Source organism: Melanotaenia boesemani, chromosome 9 (assembly GCF_017639745.1).
Source record: "Melanotaenia boesemani isolate fMelBoe1 chromosome 9, fMelBoe1.pri, whole genome shotgun sequence".
Lineage (NCBI taxonomy): Eukaryota > Metazoa > Chordata > Actinopteri > Atheriniformes > Melanotaeniidae > Melanotaenia > Melanotaenia boesemani.
In genome coordinates, this window is record NC_055690.1 from 11,910,745 (window position 1) to 11,931,457 (window position 20,713).

The 20,713-nt window shown below is 36.4% G+C and overlaps 1 protein-coding gene across 4 annotated transcripts in view; it reads left to right on the forward strand.

The window, feature by feature from the left end:
* The window catches only part of LOC121645816 (rho GTPase-activating protein 42), a 71,152-nt gene that overhangs the window by 12,091 nt on the left and 38,348 nt on the right, over positions 1–20,713 (forward strand). For all 4 annotated transcript variants that reach the window (XM_041994534.1, XM_041994535.1, XM_041994536.1 and 1 more), the window contains exon 2: positions 16,674–16,769. In XM_041994534.1, the coding sequence (XP_041850468.1) occupies positions 16,674–16,769 (96 nt within the window). The remainder of the gene's footprint in view (positions 1–16,673; positions 16,770–20,713) is intronic.

The following is a 20,713-nucleotide window of genomic DNA, read 5'->3' on the forward strand; positions in this document are numbered from 1 at the left end:
GGTGGGGAGGATGGGAAGAGGGAGGCTGGAGAGGAGGGTGACCTGGATGGGATGTGATGAGACGGTGTTGTTTCACGAAATTGTTTGACCCACATATGTAGTATTATTTTTTTTTTTCCACAATTTTGTAATTCAGCATGGTAATCTTCTGTATAAGTATGTAATAGTCATTTGTAGAGAGGGGAAGCATCTTGCAGCTAGTTAGTTTGAGCTTGTGAGTAGCTGTAGATTAGGCTTCCGCTATTTGTAGGCCAGGCTGACGTGATACTGACAAGATCATAAAAATCTTCAAATATAGTAGTAGCCAACCAAATCTACCACAAAATACACAAAATGTCTTCAGGAAAAAATAAAAATATTTGCAGAAAAATGCAAGCAGAGGGGGAAGTGAAGCAGCAAAGCATCAGCAGGGAACAGAAGCAATAGCTTTGTCCAACACAATATTATTTTTAACTGATCTTCTTCAAGACTGCTTCCAGGTGCAGCTCAAACACTCAGGGTGAGTTTGATGGAAGCTGCTCTTGTTTTCTGGCGACGTTTGTCATCCAGTATGTTCTCAGCCTGATGCTTAACCAGAAACAGATGCAGCTTTTTCACTTTTTTAGTAGCAATGAATATTTTAAATTGAATGTATAATTCAAGTGTTTCTGTTGGCCACTTACCCACTGCTGAACTTCTGCGGGAGACTTGATCTCTGTCAGCTTAGGTGACGTCACACAGATGGGAGACTGCAGAGGTTGAAATACATTAAGCTTTCATCCAGCGTTTCTTGTTTATTTGGCTGAAACTGTGAAAAACTCTTAAGTTAGTGGAGATAATAGATAAACATATATGAAGACATTTCTCAATATCATGTTTTCTAATTAATTCCAGTTTCCATGATCCTTATCTGTGTCATTCTTCTTTCTACTGGATCCCTAATGTGTAGTGGTTACAATTTTAAACTATCACACAACAGTAATGGTTGTCAATTGTGGATCAGAGCCAGTCAGAAGTGAAGATCCACCCTTCTCTGGCATTTTATCACAGTATCATTTTTCCTGTGCTCTGGAATGAGCACTGAATACACAGACAGACATGCAGGAAGATAAAAGTCCTGCACCTAATTCCAGAGAAATGTTAAGCACATCGCTGCAACCTAGAAAAAAAGGTTAGTTGCACTTGATAAACGTTTGGTCAGCCCTGCCCTGATACATTACCTTATAGAGTTTTTATTCTTTTTAAGTACATCTGCAGTGTGAAAATTACTCACTCACAGGCATTTTAAAAATTCTGTATAGATTGTATATCTGCACTCTATAGATAATAATAATAAAATGTGGTTTCTTCCATTTATGTTTTATTCAGCTACATTATTTTTGTAAGAATTTGTTTGCAAGTTGACCAACTGCCAGTTAAAGTTGCAGCTTAAGCAGCAAGTGTGGAAAATATAAGGCTTTGTTTCTGACAGTTGGAAACTTTCTGTATGCTATGTGAGTGCAAGGGTCTGTCTGCTGGCTCTTCTCACACAGCAACACTCCCTCCCCTGCTGGGCAATTGACAGGCAGTCGCAAAAGTAAGTAGGTGGAAAAGGCCTTACCTGAAGGGCCGCTCCCCAGTTACAATCCTTCCAAATGGAATCAAAGTGGCACAATGCACCCTACTGTTGCATCAAAGAGATCCCCCCATCACTCATTAAGCTGGGGGCATAGAAGCTTGCCTCTTTGAAGACCCTCTCATCTGGAATCAGCAGTACCTCACTGACAAGATAAAGTAGCTGTGGTGTTTCTCATTGCAGTGTTGATGTACGGGCAGACTGTGAGCCATCTCAAACAAAAAAGTGAACTTCATTTTTGTCTGCCTCATTAAATAACACAAAATACATAATAAAGTTAAGGAATATGGAAATGTTAAATGGAACATCTTGAATTCTGTGTAAGTCATTTAAATATAGTATACATGTGTGGCAGTCAAAAGCTGAAGATGAACTCTATTAAACACAATGCAGATTTTTAATGGAACAAATTTATGTCGGTGAATAAGGGTTTTAAAATATTTTATTAACCAATTTCTGGTTATTTCTGAGTCTTCATTAAATCCACTAAGAACAACATTAACAGGAGGGAGAGTACAATAAGGATGTTGCCCAATAATTAGTGTTGTAATGAGTATGTCAGTCACATACTACAGTGCTTCAAATGCAGCACACATGAGCGATGCAATAGGATATCTTTTAATCATTGTTTTGCTGTGTTTTTTTCATAATGATTTAGTGCTGTACAGTAGTGGCGAAAGTGTGTGACCAAGCTCCTATTTATCCATAGATTTAACAAAAAATATCAGTTTCTCACGCCCAAATGTGGAGCAAATTTACACAAAAAAGCCCAAAATATTATACTTGATATGTTGTTTTCATCAAATGTAAATAAATAAGACAAACTCTAATAGCATATAAACCTTTAGTTTTAGCCATTCATTTAAAGATTCAAGTAAAAACAGGTGCTAACATTTAATGTAGTGTAGGTTCTGGTTAACAGAGTCTGTGTATTATAGATTGAAAAAAGGAATTTTTTTTTTCCCTTATTTTAAGATGTAAAAAAAAAAGAGAGTTTTTCATGCTCATTAGGCTGGTAAAGGTTATCAAAACACCCCTAGAGACTTTAGACTCCTCATTCAATAGATTGTGTACAAAAAGAGCATCATTACCCTCTCCAGGAGTGGTCAACCAACAAGTATCATTAAAAATATCATGGTGTGTAATAGACTGTGAGGTTACAAAGAAAGTAAGGGCATCTTCAAAGGAACTAAAGGCCTGACCTACACTGCATTAATGTTTATGAGTATGTCATCCATATGATGAAAGTGTCAGTATCATGAAGCATGAAATCCCCATTCACTGACAAAAATTGCAGCATGCTCTGGATGAACACAAACACGTCCATATATCTGAAATAGACAGTTTCTGATCTTCATAATGTTACTGCCAGAGATGATGCCCTACTGCGATTGAAAGGGTTTGCATTCTTCATATCAGACAGGGATTTGAAGTTTTCAGTCATTTACATCTGAGCACATGCCGGCCATTATCCAGAGCATGGTTCGACTCTGATGGTAAACAGGGTTTCACTCATCTGAGCGCACATTTTCATCCAGTTATCTGGAAAACGCTGAACAGTGTACAGCATTTCATAGCAGGGTGGAAAGGAAAACGCATCTGCTCTCTAATAAGGCTGCCTGTCTCCAGCTTGCTAAAGAGCATGTGGTGCTGCAGATTTTGTTTGTTTGTTGTTTTTAGTTTTAATGCAGAACCTTCTAGCTTTTGAGAAGAAGTTAGAGTTAAGTTGAACATGTATGCCTTCATACAGAGCTCCACCCCAGAAAGAGGCTGATACATTCCTGCAGGCTAGTTACCATGGCAACTGTAAAGGTGCCACTGATTGACGGCAGTGAAAGGTTACTCCTGACTCTTGGTTGTTGTTCTCACTCAGACTGCGTGGATTCTTGAAAATTACATTGTTGAACTCTGTCTTTTGCATTATGGTCAGGGCATGGTCACAGTTTCAGCTAAAATGACTAAAAAATTACGTTTATTCACGTAACCAAGTTGTAACCTAATTTTAATATAAAGCATTGTTTGTTTGTTTGAAGACAGAGAAACACTGCATTCCAATACATTAACCTTATCCCATCTGTGATATATTTTGGACCTAGTTAGTGGCTGAGTGATTTATTGGTTTGGCCAGGCTCCAATAGAACATTTTACAAAGTATTGTCTTTCAGAATTATACTAGCCAATGAAGTGAAAATGTCAGGTTATCTGACAACTGATTCTTAAAGTGGGCCAGGCAGAAAGGCAATAAGTATGCAAGGCATTCTGCCAAAGAATGGTTTCAGGAAAGTAAAGGTACGTGAATAGAAATTTTGTGGGAAGACCAAAAGGGAGCTGTTCATGAATAGAAACCCTCCCACTGTAACTGGAAATGTGTAGTTGCAGCCACATTTGTAGAAGTGGACATTGAAATCAGAGTTTTTTTCCACTCTCATGATGTTTTAAATGCTATTTTGGCCTGTAGTTTAATTTTTTTTTCATTGTATATTGTTTGTAAAAATATATATCATATAATATTACTTATGTTACTGAATATTATTACCTACGTCCTTACAATTTGGGTCCAAAACACTTTGCCCCCCCTTGGAGGCATGCTCTCGCATTATAATGAAGCATGACGCAATTAAGAACTTCTAAATATAATTTATCTTACTATAAGGTACATCTTGATTTGTAGAGTATTTCTGATATAGTGAAGTAATAATATTTGATGGAAAGATTGTTTCTTTTTTTCTCAAATTTTAAAACTGACAATGTTATTTCACATTGATAAATATTACTACATACAAATTTATACATGGTGCAACAATTATGTTGGTCTTTTTATAATTCTATTTCCAGTGGCATATAAAGGTTTGGGTACTCTTGTGCTTCTTGGGCCAGATTTGATCTTTTAAGATCATATCTTTCTCTAGCCTCGACACTAGACACTGTTAACATAACTGTATAACATTATGGATAATTTTTTATCAAAAACCAATGGAGAAAACTTAAAACTATGAGGACAAGTTGCACACTTCAACATGGATGCTGGTATGATGGGTGTTGGTTTGGTTTCAGCAGCAAGCTGTTCATGGTCATGTGACTACCGGATTACTGGTGATTAATGGTTTGCGCCTGCCCTGGGGGGATAGGGATAATTTTGCCATTAGAGCTTCAAACTCCAAAACTAATGTCCACAATCATTAGCAAAAATATAAAAAACATATATAATGGCTTGGCACTTGAGTGCTTCTAGTTTATTGTTAAATAACTCTTGTATTTGCTGTATTTTTCCTATTCACTGTCTTGCGATATCAGTACTGAAGCGCCTGAAGTTTCTGGTTGAGACAGAAGAGAGAACAAACTACAGCAGACCCAACATACTGAGCTGATGACTGCAAAGAGCTATGCCAGAACTTCCAGGAGATCTGGCAGCATCATGGGGATCCGTCCACCCCAACTTTGATTCATTTGGATTCAGGAGCAGTCCAACTGAACCCGGCTTGAGTGTTACCTCAGTCAAAAGATACACTATAAAAAATGTGCTATGCACATGATTAAGGTCAAAAGATTGGTGATAGTGAAGTAGTCTTCCTATATTAGTCATTAATCTAGGTCTACGTACGTTTAAACTGCCTATCAAATTTAGTAGATTCAGAAATCCTTTCCTCATTCTCTTGGACATTAATTAACTACCACAGTTTGTTTAATTCATGCTTCATTTTCCTAGATTTTTACACTTCTTCATAATACAAACTTTCGTTGAACATCATAATTACATAATTTTTTGTTTTTACGCTTTAAATTTACATATTTTATTCTATGCAGTTTGTAGACTAGTAAAAAAATATATTAACTGGTCATTGTCTGTGGTTACTTTGTGTGGTCCTATGGTCAATTCAAACAAGAACTGTACGAGTAGCCTGTGAGACTTATTTATTTAATGATAATCTATATAATTTTTTTAATTCTGTATTAAATGTGCTAATGCTGCAAGTTCATATCCTTATTACTGTTCCATCATATCTACACGGACTAAAAATGTATCCTTATTGTACGGGTTTGAGCTTGTTAAGGTAAGCCTATTAGGAAAATAAACTACCAAATGCATTAGAATGTTAAATGCATCTCTGTTAAACATCACCAAGTAGAAGTACAAAATAAAAACTGTGCTGCCAAAATATAGCCGCTGATAGAGGTTACAAGCTATTGCAATACTTTTATTTATTTATTTATTTTACAATGAAAACAACAAACAAAGGGCTAGATTTGCTGCCCAGGAGGATGCTACTGCACATCTCTGTCAGAGAAAGTTCACCTGTAACACTCTTGTTAAGTTATTTATATCCTTTCTTAAATTCAGTAGTTCTAGAGGCCCCCAACACTGTCTAAATTATAACTTGTGCTCTGTCAACAATTCATTGCCTAATGGAAACTGAAATGAGCATGCACCATATCTTACTACAAGACACATGTGGACTTTCCTGCAGTCTTGTCTGTGTTTTGTCTGGGGCTGTCAGCAGATGGAATTTGGTAGTATGCAGTTGCCTTGGAGATGAGATAAAGGTTGTTCCCATGGGTGGTTTGTTTTATGGTGACTGACAGCCATAGTCCTCTCATATCGCTCTAGCTGGCCATTAACTAGGGTAGCTCTTCCAACCTGTCATGTCTTTCCTGGGTGGTCACAAAAATTGCATGAAAGTTAAGATGCATTTTAGGTCTTGGTCTAATAAGGCAGAATCTCCTGATTTTTTTTTTTATTTTTTTTTTACTTCAGTTGCTTTTGCCTTTTCTTGTGTTACTAGTTATATGATACGTAACATCTGCAGACTCAGGTATGCTTAGACTTTTATTTTCCTCTAATTACTCCCCTGAAGAGCACAGCTGTTTTCATCTCATATTTCACATACCAAAGGTGGTACACACCAAAGTCCTGCTTCTACCAAAGGACAAGCAGTGTGAGATAACTCAGAGGAACCATGGAGACAGATTCCTACCTTAGATGTTTCCTTCTTCTGTGTCCTAATTCCTGTTTTCCTCCTTTCATCAGATATTTAATATAATCTGAAATGTTGCTATATGGCCTTACATTATATCACCCTATCTAATCTATCTAATCATGAAACGAAGTGACAGGACAAACACGCGCACCATAATTAAGCTTTAATGAATATACAGATCTTCCCTGTACTTGTAATTTACTTGGATTTGATTTGTATTTAACTTTGTTAAGGTACATAATATTTCTAAATCCGTTTCATTCGTAAATCTGCATATATTTTAACAGTAATCACTGACATTTAGGCTAAACAAAAAGGACATTCTGAAAATGGTAAATTTTGTTTCCATTGCTCCCACTAAAAGTTTAAAATGCACAACCAGGAATGTGGTACACCTTATCTGTATGTACAGCCTTTCCCCAAGGTTAAAAAATTAAGCTGTTCATTTATCTTTTTTATTTCTGGTTCTTTTTTTCATTAATCTTTGCTGCTCTGCCTCATGATTGCTTTAAGTGAGGCGGTACCTTTGTAAATGCTTGAGCAATATTTTCTACAGTACCAATTAATGAGCCAACATGAGGGCCAACATCATTTGTGTTGATTCTCAAACTTTGTAAATAATGCATATAAATAGAAATTAAATACAAACTGGTTGTACCAGGACTTTCATAAGCAGTGTTCCCATTAGAGTACGGTTCATGTATATGGATATGCACAATGAGTTTACATGAAGTATAGCATTAAAAGAACCTCATAAGCAAGGCTTGTTATGTAGTGAATGTTTTATACTATAAGCTGTGGCAAAAATCATACATTGTACTTTGCATCTGAGATGCAAAGCATCCTTTTTTTTATTTTTATGCTTTTTTATTTTTAAAGCAAATACAAGTTAATAAAGTAGCATAGAGCTAAAAATGTTTTCCAGTTTTTTGCATCTATTCAGAAATTAATTGAAACAGTTAATTATGTATCATTTTATGCAATGAAGAAAATGAAGACTGTAAAATAAAAATATTTACTACCTTCTTCTTTGACAGATTTGATGTCAAAGCTTTATAGGGCTGTATCTCTGAAATGCTAATAGGAAATGCCAAAATTATCTTGTTAAATCACAAAATGTTCAGAAGTAACCACCAAACATAGTAAGAGACACCATTTAGCAAATCATCATCTTCTTAAACTTTGCTTGCTGTGGGAAATAAGTTGATCTGAATAAACCTAAGACAAAATAAGCCTCAATACACTCCATTTTAACAGACCTAGAGGCCTGTGGAATTCAAAACTTAGAATGTTCTGTCAATGGCCAAATATGAGTAATAGTACAGGAATTATATTTTTGCTTCAAAAGTGCTGTTTCATTAAAACAAAAATAAATAAAATAATAATAATAAAAAAGAGGAGGCAGTCAATGTCCACTTTCCTTAGCTCAAGCAGTACAACAGTGTCTGATTCAAGAGTACACAAATAACATTAAATGTACCGCTTCATATAATCTTTAATTATAGTGAGTTTTAAAAACCTTTAGATTCTGTTACAAAATAATTATACAAACAATTATATTCTTTTGTTTTTGTGGCTGTAAGGAAACAGAAAATTTATATCACTGCAGCTTAGTTTTGTTCTGTAAAGTTGCAGCCTGTCAGAGCATCAGAGCTAAAAAGATCATCCATTATTGATGGTCCTGTGAGGACAGGCAGACAACCACATCACTGTATTGATCTCAGATCTGCAGCGTATCATAGGAGCACATCAATGACAAAATACATCTTGTGGAAAAGTTCCTCTCAGGGGCACTCAGGATAGCCTCTTGCAACAATTTCAAGTGATCACAAATATACAAGATGATACGTCTGACTAATGCAGCTATCATCAAAACTCTTTCATTCTCTACTCTCATCAAGTTTTGATCTCAAAAGTTTTATTTATTTATTTTTTCTTTTTAAGAAGTTGCAGTTTTTCTAAGAAATGTATTTTCCTTTAGAGATAAGGAGGTAAGATTTTCATTGGCTTTTAAAGACAGCTATTAATTTTGGATACCGTTTTTTATTAACTATTGTTGTCATTGTGGACTTAATAGGTATCAAACATTCACATACCAAGACATTAAACCAAACTGTGGAAATCCATTTTTATTTGTTATTGTAGTTCAAAATAACTGATTACTGTTACTTTTCTATAACCAGCAAGTTATTTTGATATTACTATTCCGCTGCATGGTGGAGTGGTGGTTAGCACCATCACCTCACAGCAAGTAGGTTCGAACCTCGGCTGGTCTTTTTCTATGTGGATTTTTTATTTTCTCCCTATGCATGTGTGGGTTCTCGCCAAGTATCCCACCTTCCTCCAACAAGACACACTTAGGTTAATACGTGTCACTAAATTCTCCAAAGGAGAGTGTGTGAGCGTGAGTGGTTGTTTGTCAGTCTGTGTTGGCCCTGTGATGAACTTATGGCCTGTAGAGGGCGAACCTTGCCTCTCGCCTAGTAACTGTAGAGATAGGCTACGGCCCCTGTGACCCTGCATTGGAATAAGCGGCAATAGACAACCTCTGTAGAAAGCTAAAGCATAGGTTCTTCTTAAGAACAAGCATACAGGATGAAAAGCATTTAACAATATCTGTCCACACAGCAACATCAGTGAAAGAACTTCTGCAGGTTTGATTCAGCTATGCAAAGTGCATTTTACAGCAAATTCCACTTCCATTTTTACAGTAACTAATGAGTCTTCTATCACACAAGCACAGTGTCTGCAATAAACCCTTTATTACTGTGTGCATTTTCTACTTTGAGGGCAAATGACTTTTATGTTCCATGTTGTTTGAAGTGAAGATGCAGTGGCTGATGAGAGGAGAGAGGAGGCGAGAAGCAATTAGTGAGTCATTGTGGTTATGAAGAAAATGCAAATATAAATTGTGGTAGCTGACAACTAAAATGTCAGTGTTTTTTAGAAGTCCCATCTTGTTTTGCCTTTAATTATACATTACCAGTTTTTCATTGGATTTAATGGGAAAGTGTGTTCAAACTTTTGACTGGTACTGTAAATCCAACTGAATAGTAAAAGCCTCATGTACATGTAAAAGCTTACCCCCAATGTCAGAACTAAGTATAGACATGGACTACTTTCACCCCAACACCCACTGACCTTCTGGTAATTAAGGCATGAAACAGGTTTAAGTGAGCTGCAAGATAAAAAATAAAGCTGTAGGAGGTATAGGTGATATATTATGTTCAGTTGAGCCCTCACTTTAAAAAAGGAGCTTAATTGCTTCTCTTCCCCACGTGTGATTTTCTTGTGTTTTTCCTTTTAACTCGATTATGTTGTCTTCACTTTTTTTCCCCACTTCTATCATACAGATCCGTGGAAATCTGATACATCTTTATACTGCATGAGTTATTTATAATTTTTGTTGAAGACTAAATATATTTTTCATTTTACTGTCCAGTTAGTGTTGTTCATAACTCATGCTATTAGAAAAATATGTGAGAGCAAAACATAGAGTTGCATTAGCTCCTAGCAGTCTTGAGTTGACCATATTTCTATCAGAATTTTAATGAGTTCTTTTATGTCTGCCTGCGAGACGTTTCTCACAGCCACCTATCTTCAGACATGCCTGTACATTCACACCTGTCCACACCTGTACCAGACTTTGCATGTAAGTAAAGCTACCCACAGGAGCCAAAGTACTTCCACATGCTAGCTTTTAATGCAGAGGGTACTGGTCAGCTTTTCACGCTCAGCCATCATGTCTGTTATGTGCACGGCACAGACAGATTTTTTGTCCATTGATTCAGAATTGTTCATGAGTTCATGTTTGTACAGAATGGTGTATGAGCGGGTGGGGGGAGTATAAATGTACTTTGTTTGTATGTGTGTGAGTTTTTGCGCGATTGTGCCTCTTTATTTTTTGTCCTATTCTTTGATGTGTGAAGGCTTTTAAGGCTTTTTTTTAATGTAGTCTCTTTTGATGTGTGCAAAGGCTTGTTTTGTATTTAACATGCATAACTTGTTTTTATTATGTACAGCACTTTGTGTTGCTTTGTGCATTAAAAGTGCTCTATAAATAAAATTTGATTTCATTCATTCATTCATTGACATGATCACATGATCAACTTTAGGTTCATATGCAAAAGTATCTTGACCTACCAACAAAAAAGCAAGTATTAGCTGTTACGGAAAGCGACACTAAAACAAGTTCACCCAGGTGAACTCAAGTCTAGACCCCTGCTGAGAGCTATTTCTTGTCTATTGTCACTGTTCTCTTTAGTGGTAAATGTTTTTTCTTTATTTTTATTCAGCTTGTCACATACTGACAGTTGGTCACAAGCTTTTTGCCTCACTTTTTAACCCAGGGGTTACCATTAAGGATTTAGGACTTGCAGGATTTCTCAAACTCATACTATAACAGTTGTGGAATATGTTTTATTTTGTATTTTTCTGTCTAAGTAGAAAGGTTTCCTAACCCTCAAGAAGTAATGCTAAATTATTTGTGAACTATGAAGGAGCAACAAAAGAAGTGATCAGAAGATAGAAAAAAAGAAGTGAAAGATAGCCTTTTCAATAATAGGTTTTAAAATTTTAAAGTTTTAGAATTAGTCAGATCCTTTCTCCCCCCCCTCTCCCCTTTACCGCCTTTTGTGATATCTGTTAATTGTTGACTATTTAGTACTGTATGACATTTTCCAGTCACCATTTAGTATTGATCCAGCTGTTGCATCATTTACTGGTGTAGAAACATACCTCGCAATATGAAATGTTTAGTTAAATTTTTACATAAAAATGTATACCTCCACATCATTACATATGTGGCTTACCAGTGTTTCTGAGCTGGAGAAAAGGTAAATACTGTTTATGACAGCCCTCACAGAAGTATCTCATATTTAAGTTTATTTTGGTTTTATTTTTAATTTTTTTCTTCATTCCAGATCTAAAGAAGAAATAAAGTGGGAGGTTGTATCAAGCAGTGTACAGGAAATGAAAACCTGGTCTGTTTTTGGTCCTAAGCTATTATCAGAGTTAAAGCTTCTCTAATTCTGAAATGGTCATGTTATGCTGATCATGACATTTACAAGCAGTTGCTCTCAGCCAATCATGTTTAGCTGCTGATAACAGTGGCTTTTGTGAGTCTTTTACATAAAATAGAGACAGAGCTTGTAAGTCTGCTGCCTTTGGCTCTAAGAGTAGGATATGGCAAAGATAAAGCTTAGTTGTATAGCCTGTTAAATACTGCTTGAATCAGTTCTTTGTGAATTCAGATCATATTTACTGAGTTATCCTGCAGTGATTTGTTTGTGAATTACTATACTGTAGCTTTGTAAATATGGTTTGAAAGCCATGAATAGATTCATCTAATCCATCCACCCATTTTCTGCCACTCATCCTGGGTCGGGTCGCACGGGCAGGTGCCTAAGCAGGGAAACCCAGACTTCCCACATTCACCAGCTCGTCCAGAGGGATCCCAAGGCGTTCCCAGAGATGTAATCCTTCCAGCATGTACTGGGTCTTCCCCGGGGCCTCCTCCCAGTGGGATGTACCTGGAACACTTCACCAGGGAGGCGTCCAGGAGGCATCCTGACCAGATGCCTGAGCCGCCTCTTCTTCCTCCTCTTGATGCGAAAGAGCAGCAGCTCTACTCTGAGCCCCTTCCGGATCAATGAGGTTCTCACCCTATCTCTAAGGTAGAACCTGGCCACCCTGCGGAGAAAACTGCTTTTGGACACTTGTATTCATGATCCTGTTCTTTCGGTCACTACCCACAGCTCATGACCATAGATGAGGGTAGGAACTTAGACTGATAAATCGAGAGCTTTGCCTTTTGGCTCAGCTCCTTCTTCACATGACAGACCAACGCAGAGTCTATAATCACTGCAGATGCAGCACTGATCTGCCTGTTAATCTCCCTCTCCACCCTTCCCTCACTCGTAAACAAGACCGCAAGACTTGGGACAGGACCTCATTCCTGACCCTGAGAAAGCACTCCAACCTTTTCCAGCTGAGGACCATGGTCTTGGATTTGGAGGTGCTGAAGGGCAGCCTTGGTGGAGTCCAACTCTCACTGGAAACAATTCTGATTTACTGCCAGCAATGCGGACCAAGCTCTGGCCCCTCTTGCATCGGTCGTGTGGACCGGACAGCTCACACAAGAGGGTCTGGCACTTAATACTCCCAGAGTATCGCCCAAAGGGGCCCCCAGGGGACACAGTTGAACGCCTTCTCCAAGTCCACAATGCACATGTAGACTGGCTGAGCAGACTCCCATGCCCCCACCAAAACCCTAAAGCCACATTCTGTTTAGCCTGCAGATACCCATCAGCTGCTTTTGGAGTCCCACAAGCCAAAAAGACCCGATAGGACCCACGGGAGGGGGTGAACAAATTCTCCAATGATATTACACAAAAATATATTACAGCACAATCTGAGAGAGAAAAAAACTGAAATAACTTTATTAGATCTATTGTGACTAAATTAATAAGAATGATTTGAGTGATTCCGTATGTGAGTGTTGCTGCATAGAAGAAAATGTTTTTTACTTCAAAGACATTTTTCTTGCTTTGGATTGCACTCCAAACAAACATTATTTTTGTAACCTAAATGAACCCTGTGTAACTTAACTTGGTGTTTGAAATAAAAAGGTAGGTGATGGCTTTAACTGCAGATTTTTTGTGTTTATTTTTCATCTAAAACAAATAAATTCCAAGGGATTACTGATCTTGACATATTGTATTCATCTCAAAATTCCCGGTCACTTTCCTCTGATTTTTCTCCTGCCCTTTAACATGCACATACAGAACTTGTTTTTAATTCACAAGTGTATTTGTACGAACAATAAATTGATAAATAATTTAAATGAGATCTTAAACCAAACTGAATTTATTTCAAAACAGACAGACTTCTTTATGAATTAGTCATGGAAGAGACTTGTTCTTCTGTTTCAAACTGCATGTAAGACAGGTTCATTTACCTCACTTTACATTGCACATACAGATATACAGATATGTGATTTTTGTGGTTGTGCACTATATGCAAAATAATTTATAACTGCTTTTTTGTGTATGTAGTTATGCATTCATTTTCATGCATACACAACTTACCATGCATGCATCTCCATGTAGTAAAGGAAATATTCATTCCATAACTAAGAACATACTTTCTGTATTATTAAGTTATTCTGTCATATGTCATTTGGTCGCCAAAACAAATGTGCAGTTGAAAAATTATTCTGAAAATGTTTCTAATTTCATCAATGTTTGAATTAAAGGTAGGAGTAAAGCTTTCCATCTTTTTTCATGTGCCTTTAAAATGGCAAGCAGAAAAAAAAGATATTTTCATCTAATCTGAACTCTTGGAATGCAGTAAACATAAAAAATGTATACCTTCCAGTGAGAACATCCAAAGGTGGAATTTTTACACTAGGATTTCCACCCTTTCTGTGTCTTGTATATTTTTTTACACTGAGCTTAGCATGCTTGTCCTGTCTTAATTTTTTTGTACAGGTCTCACTACTGTGATCAATGGACTCATGATGAAATAAACGTGGCCAATATTTTTGTCACTTACATAACTGCTGTTGTATGAAAGTCAGTGGGGATGGGGTTTGACAGTCAGTACATCATAAAGCTGTATTCTTTTGCTCCTTCTCAGAAGCTGTCATGCTCTTTTTTTAAAATGCTAGTAATTTGTTTGCGCTTATAACCAGCTTCAATGTACTCTTCCTGATTTTAGACAAGGTCTGGTAACAAGGTTTTGACTGGCTTTTCTTTGATGTACAGAACCGGCTTTTGGCACTTGTGAGGGTACTGCTGGATATGCAAAATCTGACACCTTGTTGCATGTTGCATGTCAGAAAAATACTTTTTCAGTTATTTAACTTTAATAAATAGATCAGACTTTTACTTATTGTGAAATAGAAATATCCTGTTGTGATGCTACTCAGGACTGAATATGAGTTAGCTGAAAAAGTGGCTCCGTGTGTGCTTAGTGAAAATATTTAACTAATCCTTTGAGTTATTCTGTCACCATGTTGAGAATTACTAAGTCATGAATAATTGATAAATAATTGATTAATTGATTAATTTGGAGTTGTAATACAATAATACAATATATTCATCATGGTCATAACTTTCAAAGTGACTGGTTCATTTTTATACAGTCCTATTAATTTGGATTCTTGTAAAAAAATATGAAGAGAGGAGGCTGAACAACCATTGCCAGCAATATATTTCACTTGTTTAACTTTCATTTTTATTGGTTTTGAACCTTTTACATTCAATTGTCTGTGTATAGATTGGTTAAAACAACAGTGAAAATTAATGGGATGAAGTATTTCACATATTGTTGTAGTATCAAATCAAATCAAACTTTATTTATAAAGCACTTTTCATGCTGGGGCAAAACAAAGTGTTGTACATAAAAACAATTTATGCATATTAAAAACAAAATGAGCCTTTGCACACATCAAAAGAGACTACATTTTTTAAAAAAAACAAAGTCTTTCATACAGTTGCTCACACAAACATGCATATATATACATATATATATATATATATATATATATATATATATGTATATATATATATATATATATAACCAACTGACTTAATCATGAAAACGAGCATAAGTAGTTAGCAGTTGCTACATAATAAACTAAACTGAGATGCTAACATTAGCAGGCTAATGTGTAGTTTCATTTAGCATAAAACAAGAAAACAAAATGTTACCACCAAACATTACCCTTATTCAAACTTGCCGATGCCAAGCAGACTGTGCTTAGCATCAGTAAACAAATCTGCGGAATGGTAAATAAAAGAATCTGGCAGAGAAGGGAATTACAAACTACTTCCTGAAACCTATTACATGACAGATCACAGCCCAGCATAGCTAAACAAGCACATATCAGCCTGATCTTCCTTCAGTAAACACTACAATGCTTGAGGAAATCACAATTTTCCTGAAGTGCCATCTTAAAATGTGTTTTTATGCTTCAGCATAAGTTGCCTTTATATGGAAATTTTTCTGTAACATACCAACCTTGATAATTTGCAGTGCTTTTTTCCAGCTACTGAAACTACAAAATAGCATATTAAAATGTCAGTAAGTGCATATCTCATAATAAATGCATTACATATTATTATTATTATTCTTCTTAATAAAGCACTCTCAATAAAGGTTTGCAAATGTAACAGCAAATAAATGTTTAATGCTGTTATCAACATGTAAATATGTATATTGATGAGACACCTTTAAGGACACCACTCACATCTTTTTTAATATAAAGCTTTACCAGACCGATTTTTTTACAAACTGCTGGAAGCCAAAAATGTAAAATATTTTGTGAATATGGAGAGCTGTGTGTGTGCTTTACCAGAGGCCCACAAATATTGCATTTTGTATTTCTCATGGCCATTATAAAGCACCGATCATGATGGAATATAGGAGATAGTGTATCCACACAGCAACACTTTTAAAGATACACCCTTTGTTTCATAGAGAAAAAGATCTGAGATTTTTCCTATTTGGCTCAAGATTAGTCTGGGCAGCATGAGTGCATGAGACAGGACTGAGAGCAGGTGTTGGCAAGCCCCTGCATGATTATTTTCTCCATGTGACTTTAATTTGGCTTTTTATTTTTATCCTCAAGCCTTATGAGCCATTTGTGTTGTCGGATTTCTGGGCTTGGGGTTTGGTAAAGCGTTGCATAAACAGTAGTGGTCAGTTCTCATGTGGAAGTCACAACAACTTAGCAATGCCCTCTGTTTCCTAGCTGCATGTGTGTCAGAATTATTTTGTTTTAAATTAAGAACAATGTAGAGTACAGTTTGTCTAAACCCTTGTAAGCTTTAAAGATGCCCATTGATCTTTTTCTTTGCAGGAAATGCAAATCCGAACTACCACCTTATAAAAAAACTCCATAGTTTTTGTTTAAGGAAAGCTATATATTAAAAATGACTGTTCCTGTAATGGAAAGTGTTACTAAGGAGTTAATATTAAATTGTTCTGTTTGAAGAGTCTTAGGAGGTTGCATTCGACTTTCTGTCAACTACACTTGTGCCATCAATGTCTGTTATTTACTAAACTGTTTCTAATGCTCAGATGATCTGATTATGCAGGTCTTTCTGCTGCTGTCCAGAAGTTCTCCCAGTCATTGCAGGAGTTCCAGTTTGAGTGCCTTGGTGATGCAGAGACAGATGATGAGGTGAACATTGGTAAGTTCAGTTTAGTAAGATAAAATGACTAATTTCCTATTTGCTTCTTATCTATTGTTCACAAATAAAAACATTTAGGAAATGTCTGTAAGGAATTCTAAGGGAAAAGAGTTGGTTGTTGTTTCCATAATGATTTCCATTTAAAATGTCCAAAGGTTTTAAAAATTACCATTAAGAATGCATCCCAGACATGTTTTGTTTGTTTTTTGTTGTTGTTGTTGTTGTTGTTGTTGTTGTTGTTGTTTTGTTTGTTTGTTCTTTTTTGGTTTGTTTTTTTTGTTTTTTCTTCACTGCTTTATTTGGTTGTAAAACATCTGTCAACAGTCACAGTTTTTCAATGTTTCTAGTGGCTGTATAGAAAGTTCGTACTTCTGTCTTCTTGAAGTTTCTGCCACTCCACCATTATCAGGTGTTTAAGATCATAAGTTTGTGAGAGTCCTTTATACGGCAGCAGACTTCAGCTCACTTCTAAGGATTTTAGTGATACTGAGGATTTTTTTAATCCATCTTTTACTCAAACATTCTTTAGATCTGCTGGACTGATGTTAAAGGTTACTGTTCTGCTGAGAGACCTAAGACCCTCAGCTCAAACCTAGGTTTCTGACACTGTGCTTTGGTATTCCTCTTATTTCTGTATTTCTTTGATGCATTAAATCCCTTCTAAAATCCCTGTATCAATGGTCTGCAATATTATCAGAGTTGTGCTAGTTACTGAAAAAGAATAACTAGATACAGTTACTAGTTACTTTGTTCAAAACGTAAGTTACTTTGTTGATTACTTACTTTACTTAAAAATAACTTTTTTTGTTACTTTTGTAAAGTTACTTTTGGAAGCCACTTACTTTGGATTTAAGTACTTACTTTTGTAAAAGAATATTCTTAAAAATTTTCCCATTGATATCCTTATAACTTAATCACAGTGTTGTACGAAATATTAAACAAACTCAAGCACAGAGTCATTTTTCAACACTAATTATTTAAGACAGGCTAACCGGTTATATATATATACATATATATATATATATATATATATATATATATATATGGTGCTCAAAAGTTAAATCTATGCTGCATGTTGAGCCCTTCAAGGTACTATCTTTCTCCTACTCTTTATTATATATTTTTATTTATATATTTCCTTAGTTATTTGCAGGCATTGTCACTGGATTGTCTCTCTCTCTCAAGTGAAGTTATGCGTGTTTGTGTTAGCAGGGTTGTGCCGGTTCAGTCGGCTGCGGTAACCAAGGAAATGAACCAGTGGACACTAGTTCCTGGGGGAAAAAAAGGACTGTTGTGTTCACGATTCCTGTTCCGCACCGTTATTACTTTATTGTGGACAGCTGTAAGAGAATCAGTAGTGCTTCAACTGACGGTATTTACAAGATAAAAATAAGCCCAACAAGCAGACTTTGCAACAGTGCCCATGCCATGCTGCATCACCGATGTAAATAGGAATAAAGCTCACAACTGCTGGCCAAAATGTATAAATTTAGTTAATAATGGACAAAAACACAGCAGGGTAATAGTAACTGAGTTACTTTATATAGTAATGCATTAGAGTATTAGGTGCTGACAAAAGTAACGGTGTTACAGTAAGACGTTACTACCCAAGACTGTTTATTATTAAGATGTCTGATTGTAGCAGCAATGAAGTTCCATAGAAAGACAGAATACCAGCCACTGTTGTCCATTTATGGCTGGAGTTTATTCCAGAGCCTACTAAGATAGAGGAAAGGTACATCACTGGCAGATCACTAGGCCTTTGTAGTATTTTGTTGCCATTGCTTTCAAATAACTTTGGAAATTTTCTTCAGTTGTACAAAATCCTATTAACCCTTGTCTTCTTCAAAGCAGTCTATAAAGTCTTTTTCATTCATCTACACATTTACACACCAGTGGTAGCAGAGCTACTATGCAGAGCTGCTTGTTTGCATTGACCACATTTACATCAGTTTTAATTCCCCTTTAAATCCTCTTCAGAAAGATTTAAAATGACCTTATAAACACTTAATTCCGAATGGAAATGATCATTCCGAATTAAACTTAAATCCAAAGTAAGTGGCTAGTTTATTTATTTATTTTTTTATGTATATTTTTAATTGCAAACTGAATAATATCTCAATCGTGGATACGTTCATTCCACTTTAAATTAATTCTGGTCATTCTGTGCATGCTCGTTCCCTTGTCGATATGATGGTACAGTGCTCTATCTCCCTTCTCCTCCTCCGCTGACCAAAGTGAAGTAGTATGCTAGTGCTGTGCATTCACACAATACATAAAGTCTGCATGGTAACAACAAATTCAAGTGTAAATGGTCATCTGCACACCCTATTAATCATTGAATTTATGTCATATACAAACAACTAGAGCTTAGCTTACTTTCAAAGGTGTTGAGTGTAACAGCCCTGTAAGTGGACAGCCATTCCTACATCTGAGCCATGATGTTTAACCAGTGTTGAGTGTTTGTGATCTGTGAAGGTACAGAGTGAGGGAATATACATAGGACTATATATATATATATATATATAGTAAATGTTTTCAGACTAAATTCAACATACTCTGCAAATTCAGTTTTGAGCAGGCTTGTAGATCTTACAGTGGTCTGCTGGTTGTAATCATGTATAATTAATGCTATTGATTTGTTTATGATGCCTCCTGTGCATCTTCTCAAGTCTGCAAGAGATCAAAGAGACTAATTGTGATCAGTGTCAGAGATTAATGGAGGTTCAAACCTTGTAGCCTCCAAAGGGGATATGAAAGCAGCAGTGCAGGGGGCCATATTGTCTCTAATGGGCAGGGCTGCCACGCTGGCCTCTTCTTTCTCATCTTGTTTTGCACTGAATTTATTATTCTCAGCTTAAGTCCTTCACTTTGTGCTGAGCTGTAGACAGCAGAATTACTATCCATCTGTGAGTCTAGACTGCGTATCGACCTCCTCTTCATGAGGCTGTAATGTTCATCAGAAAGTTGCAAGAATAGTTGCTCTTTTTCTGTTTGTTTGTTTGTTTTTTTGTTTGATTAAGCTTCAGAAAAAGGTGGCCATGGGCAAAGATACTAATTATACTTAATGGAAAAATCCACACTCAAAGCCAAGCCTCATTAGAATGAGGCATACTTTAAGGCAGGGGTCTCCAACTCCTTGTGAGCTACTGTCCTGCAGGTTTTAGATGTCTCCTACCACAACACACCTCTGCACAAGCCTGTAAATGACTCAATGATTTGAGTCAGGTGTGTTGTATCAGGGTAGAATCCAAAACCTGCAGAACAGTAGCTCACGAGGGCTGGAGTTGGACATCGCTGCTTTAAGGCAATCCTCGTGATCCCGTAGAATAGATCATTGAATTAGTCGTCAAACAGCTGGCAGAGTAGCCCCAGTTATTACAATGGTAAATGAACAGTTCATGAAATTTAAAAAGTCGAGTACTTGAATAGTTCACAAAATAAATTAATTTGATCCACCACAGTGAATTTATGTTTACATAATTGTGCAAGAGTTTCAGTTTTCAGTATCCCTCCCTATATCTTACTACTGTTTTCACTGACCACCTTGGGGTGAAAGGCCATGATGACTTTTTGAAAGGAAAAATGAAACAGCCTGTTGAAATCAATCTAGTCATCAACAAAACCAAGCTTTCTGACTGACATAGCTAGACCCTTGAGAGAATGCCACCCATGATCTTGATGTAGTATTGGTACATTTCACTTTGATGCTCCCAACCTCTCCACATATCATTGGGATAGTGTGTGTGCTGCCAGAAGGGTTCACCTGACCTTTTATTGATTTCTCTCTATGACTTCCTGCAGTGACATTCACATTCCATGTCAGTTATCTTGGAATCAATGGGCCCAAAAGATTGATGTGGCTATAGAAATTTAAATTTTCAGAGAAGTTGAAGGCCCTTCTCTCAGAAGGTCAATCCTTTAGCCTCCAAGAGCTATTCAGA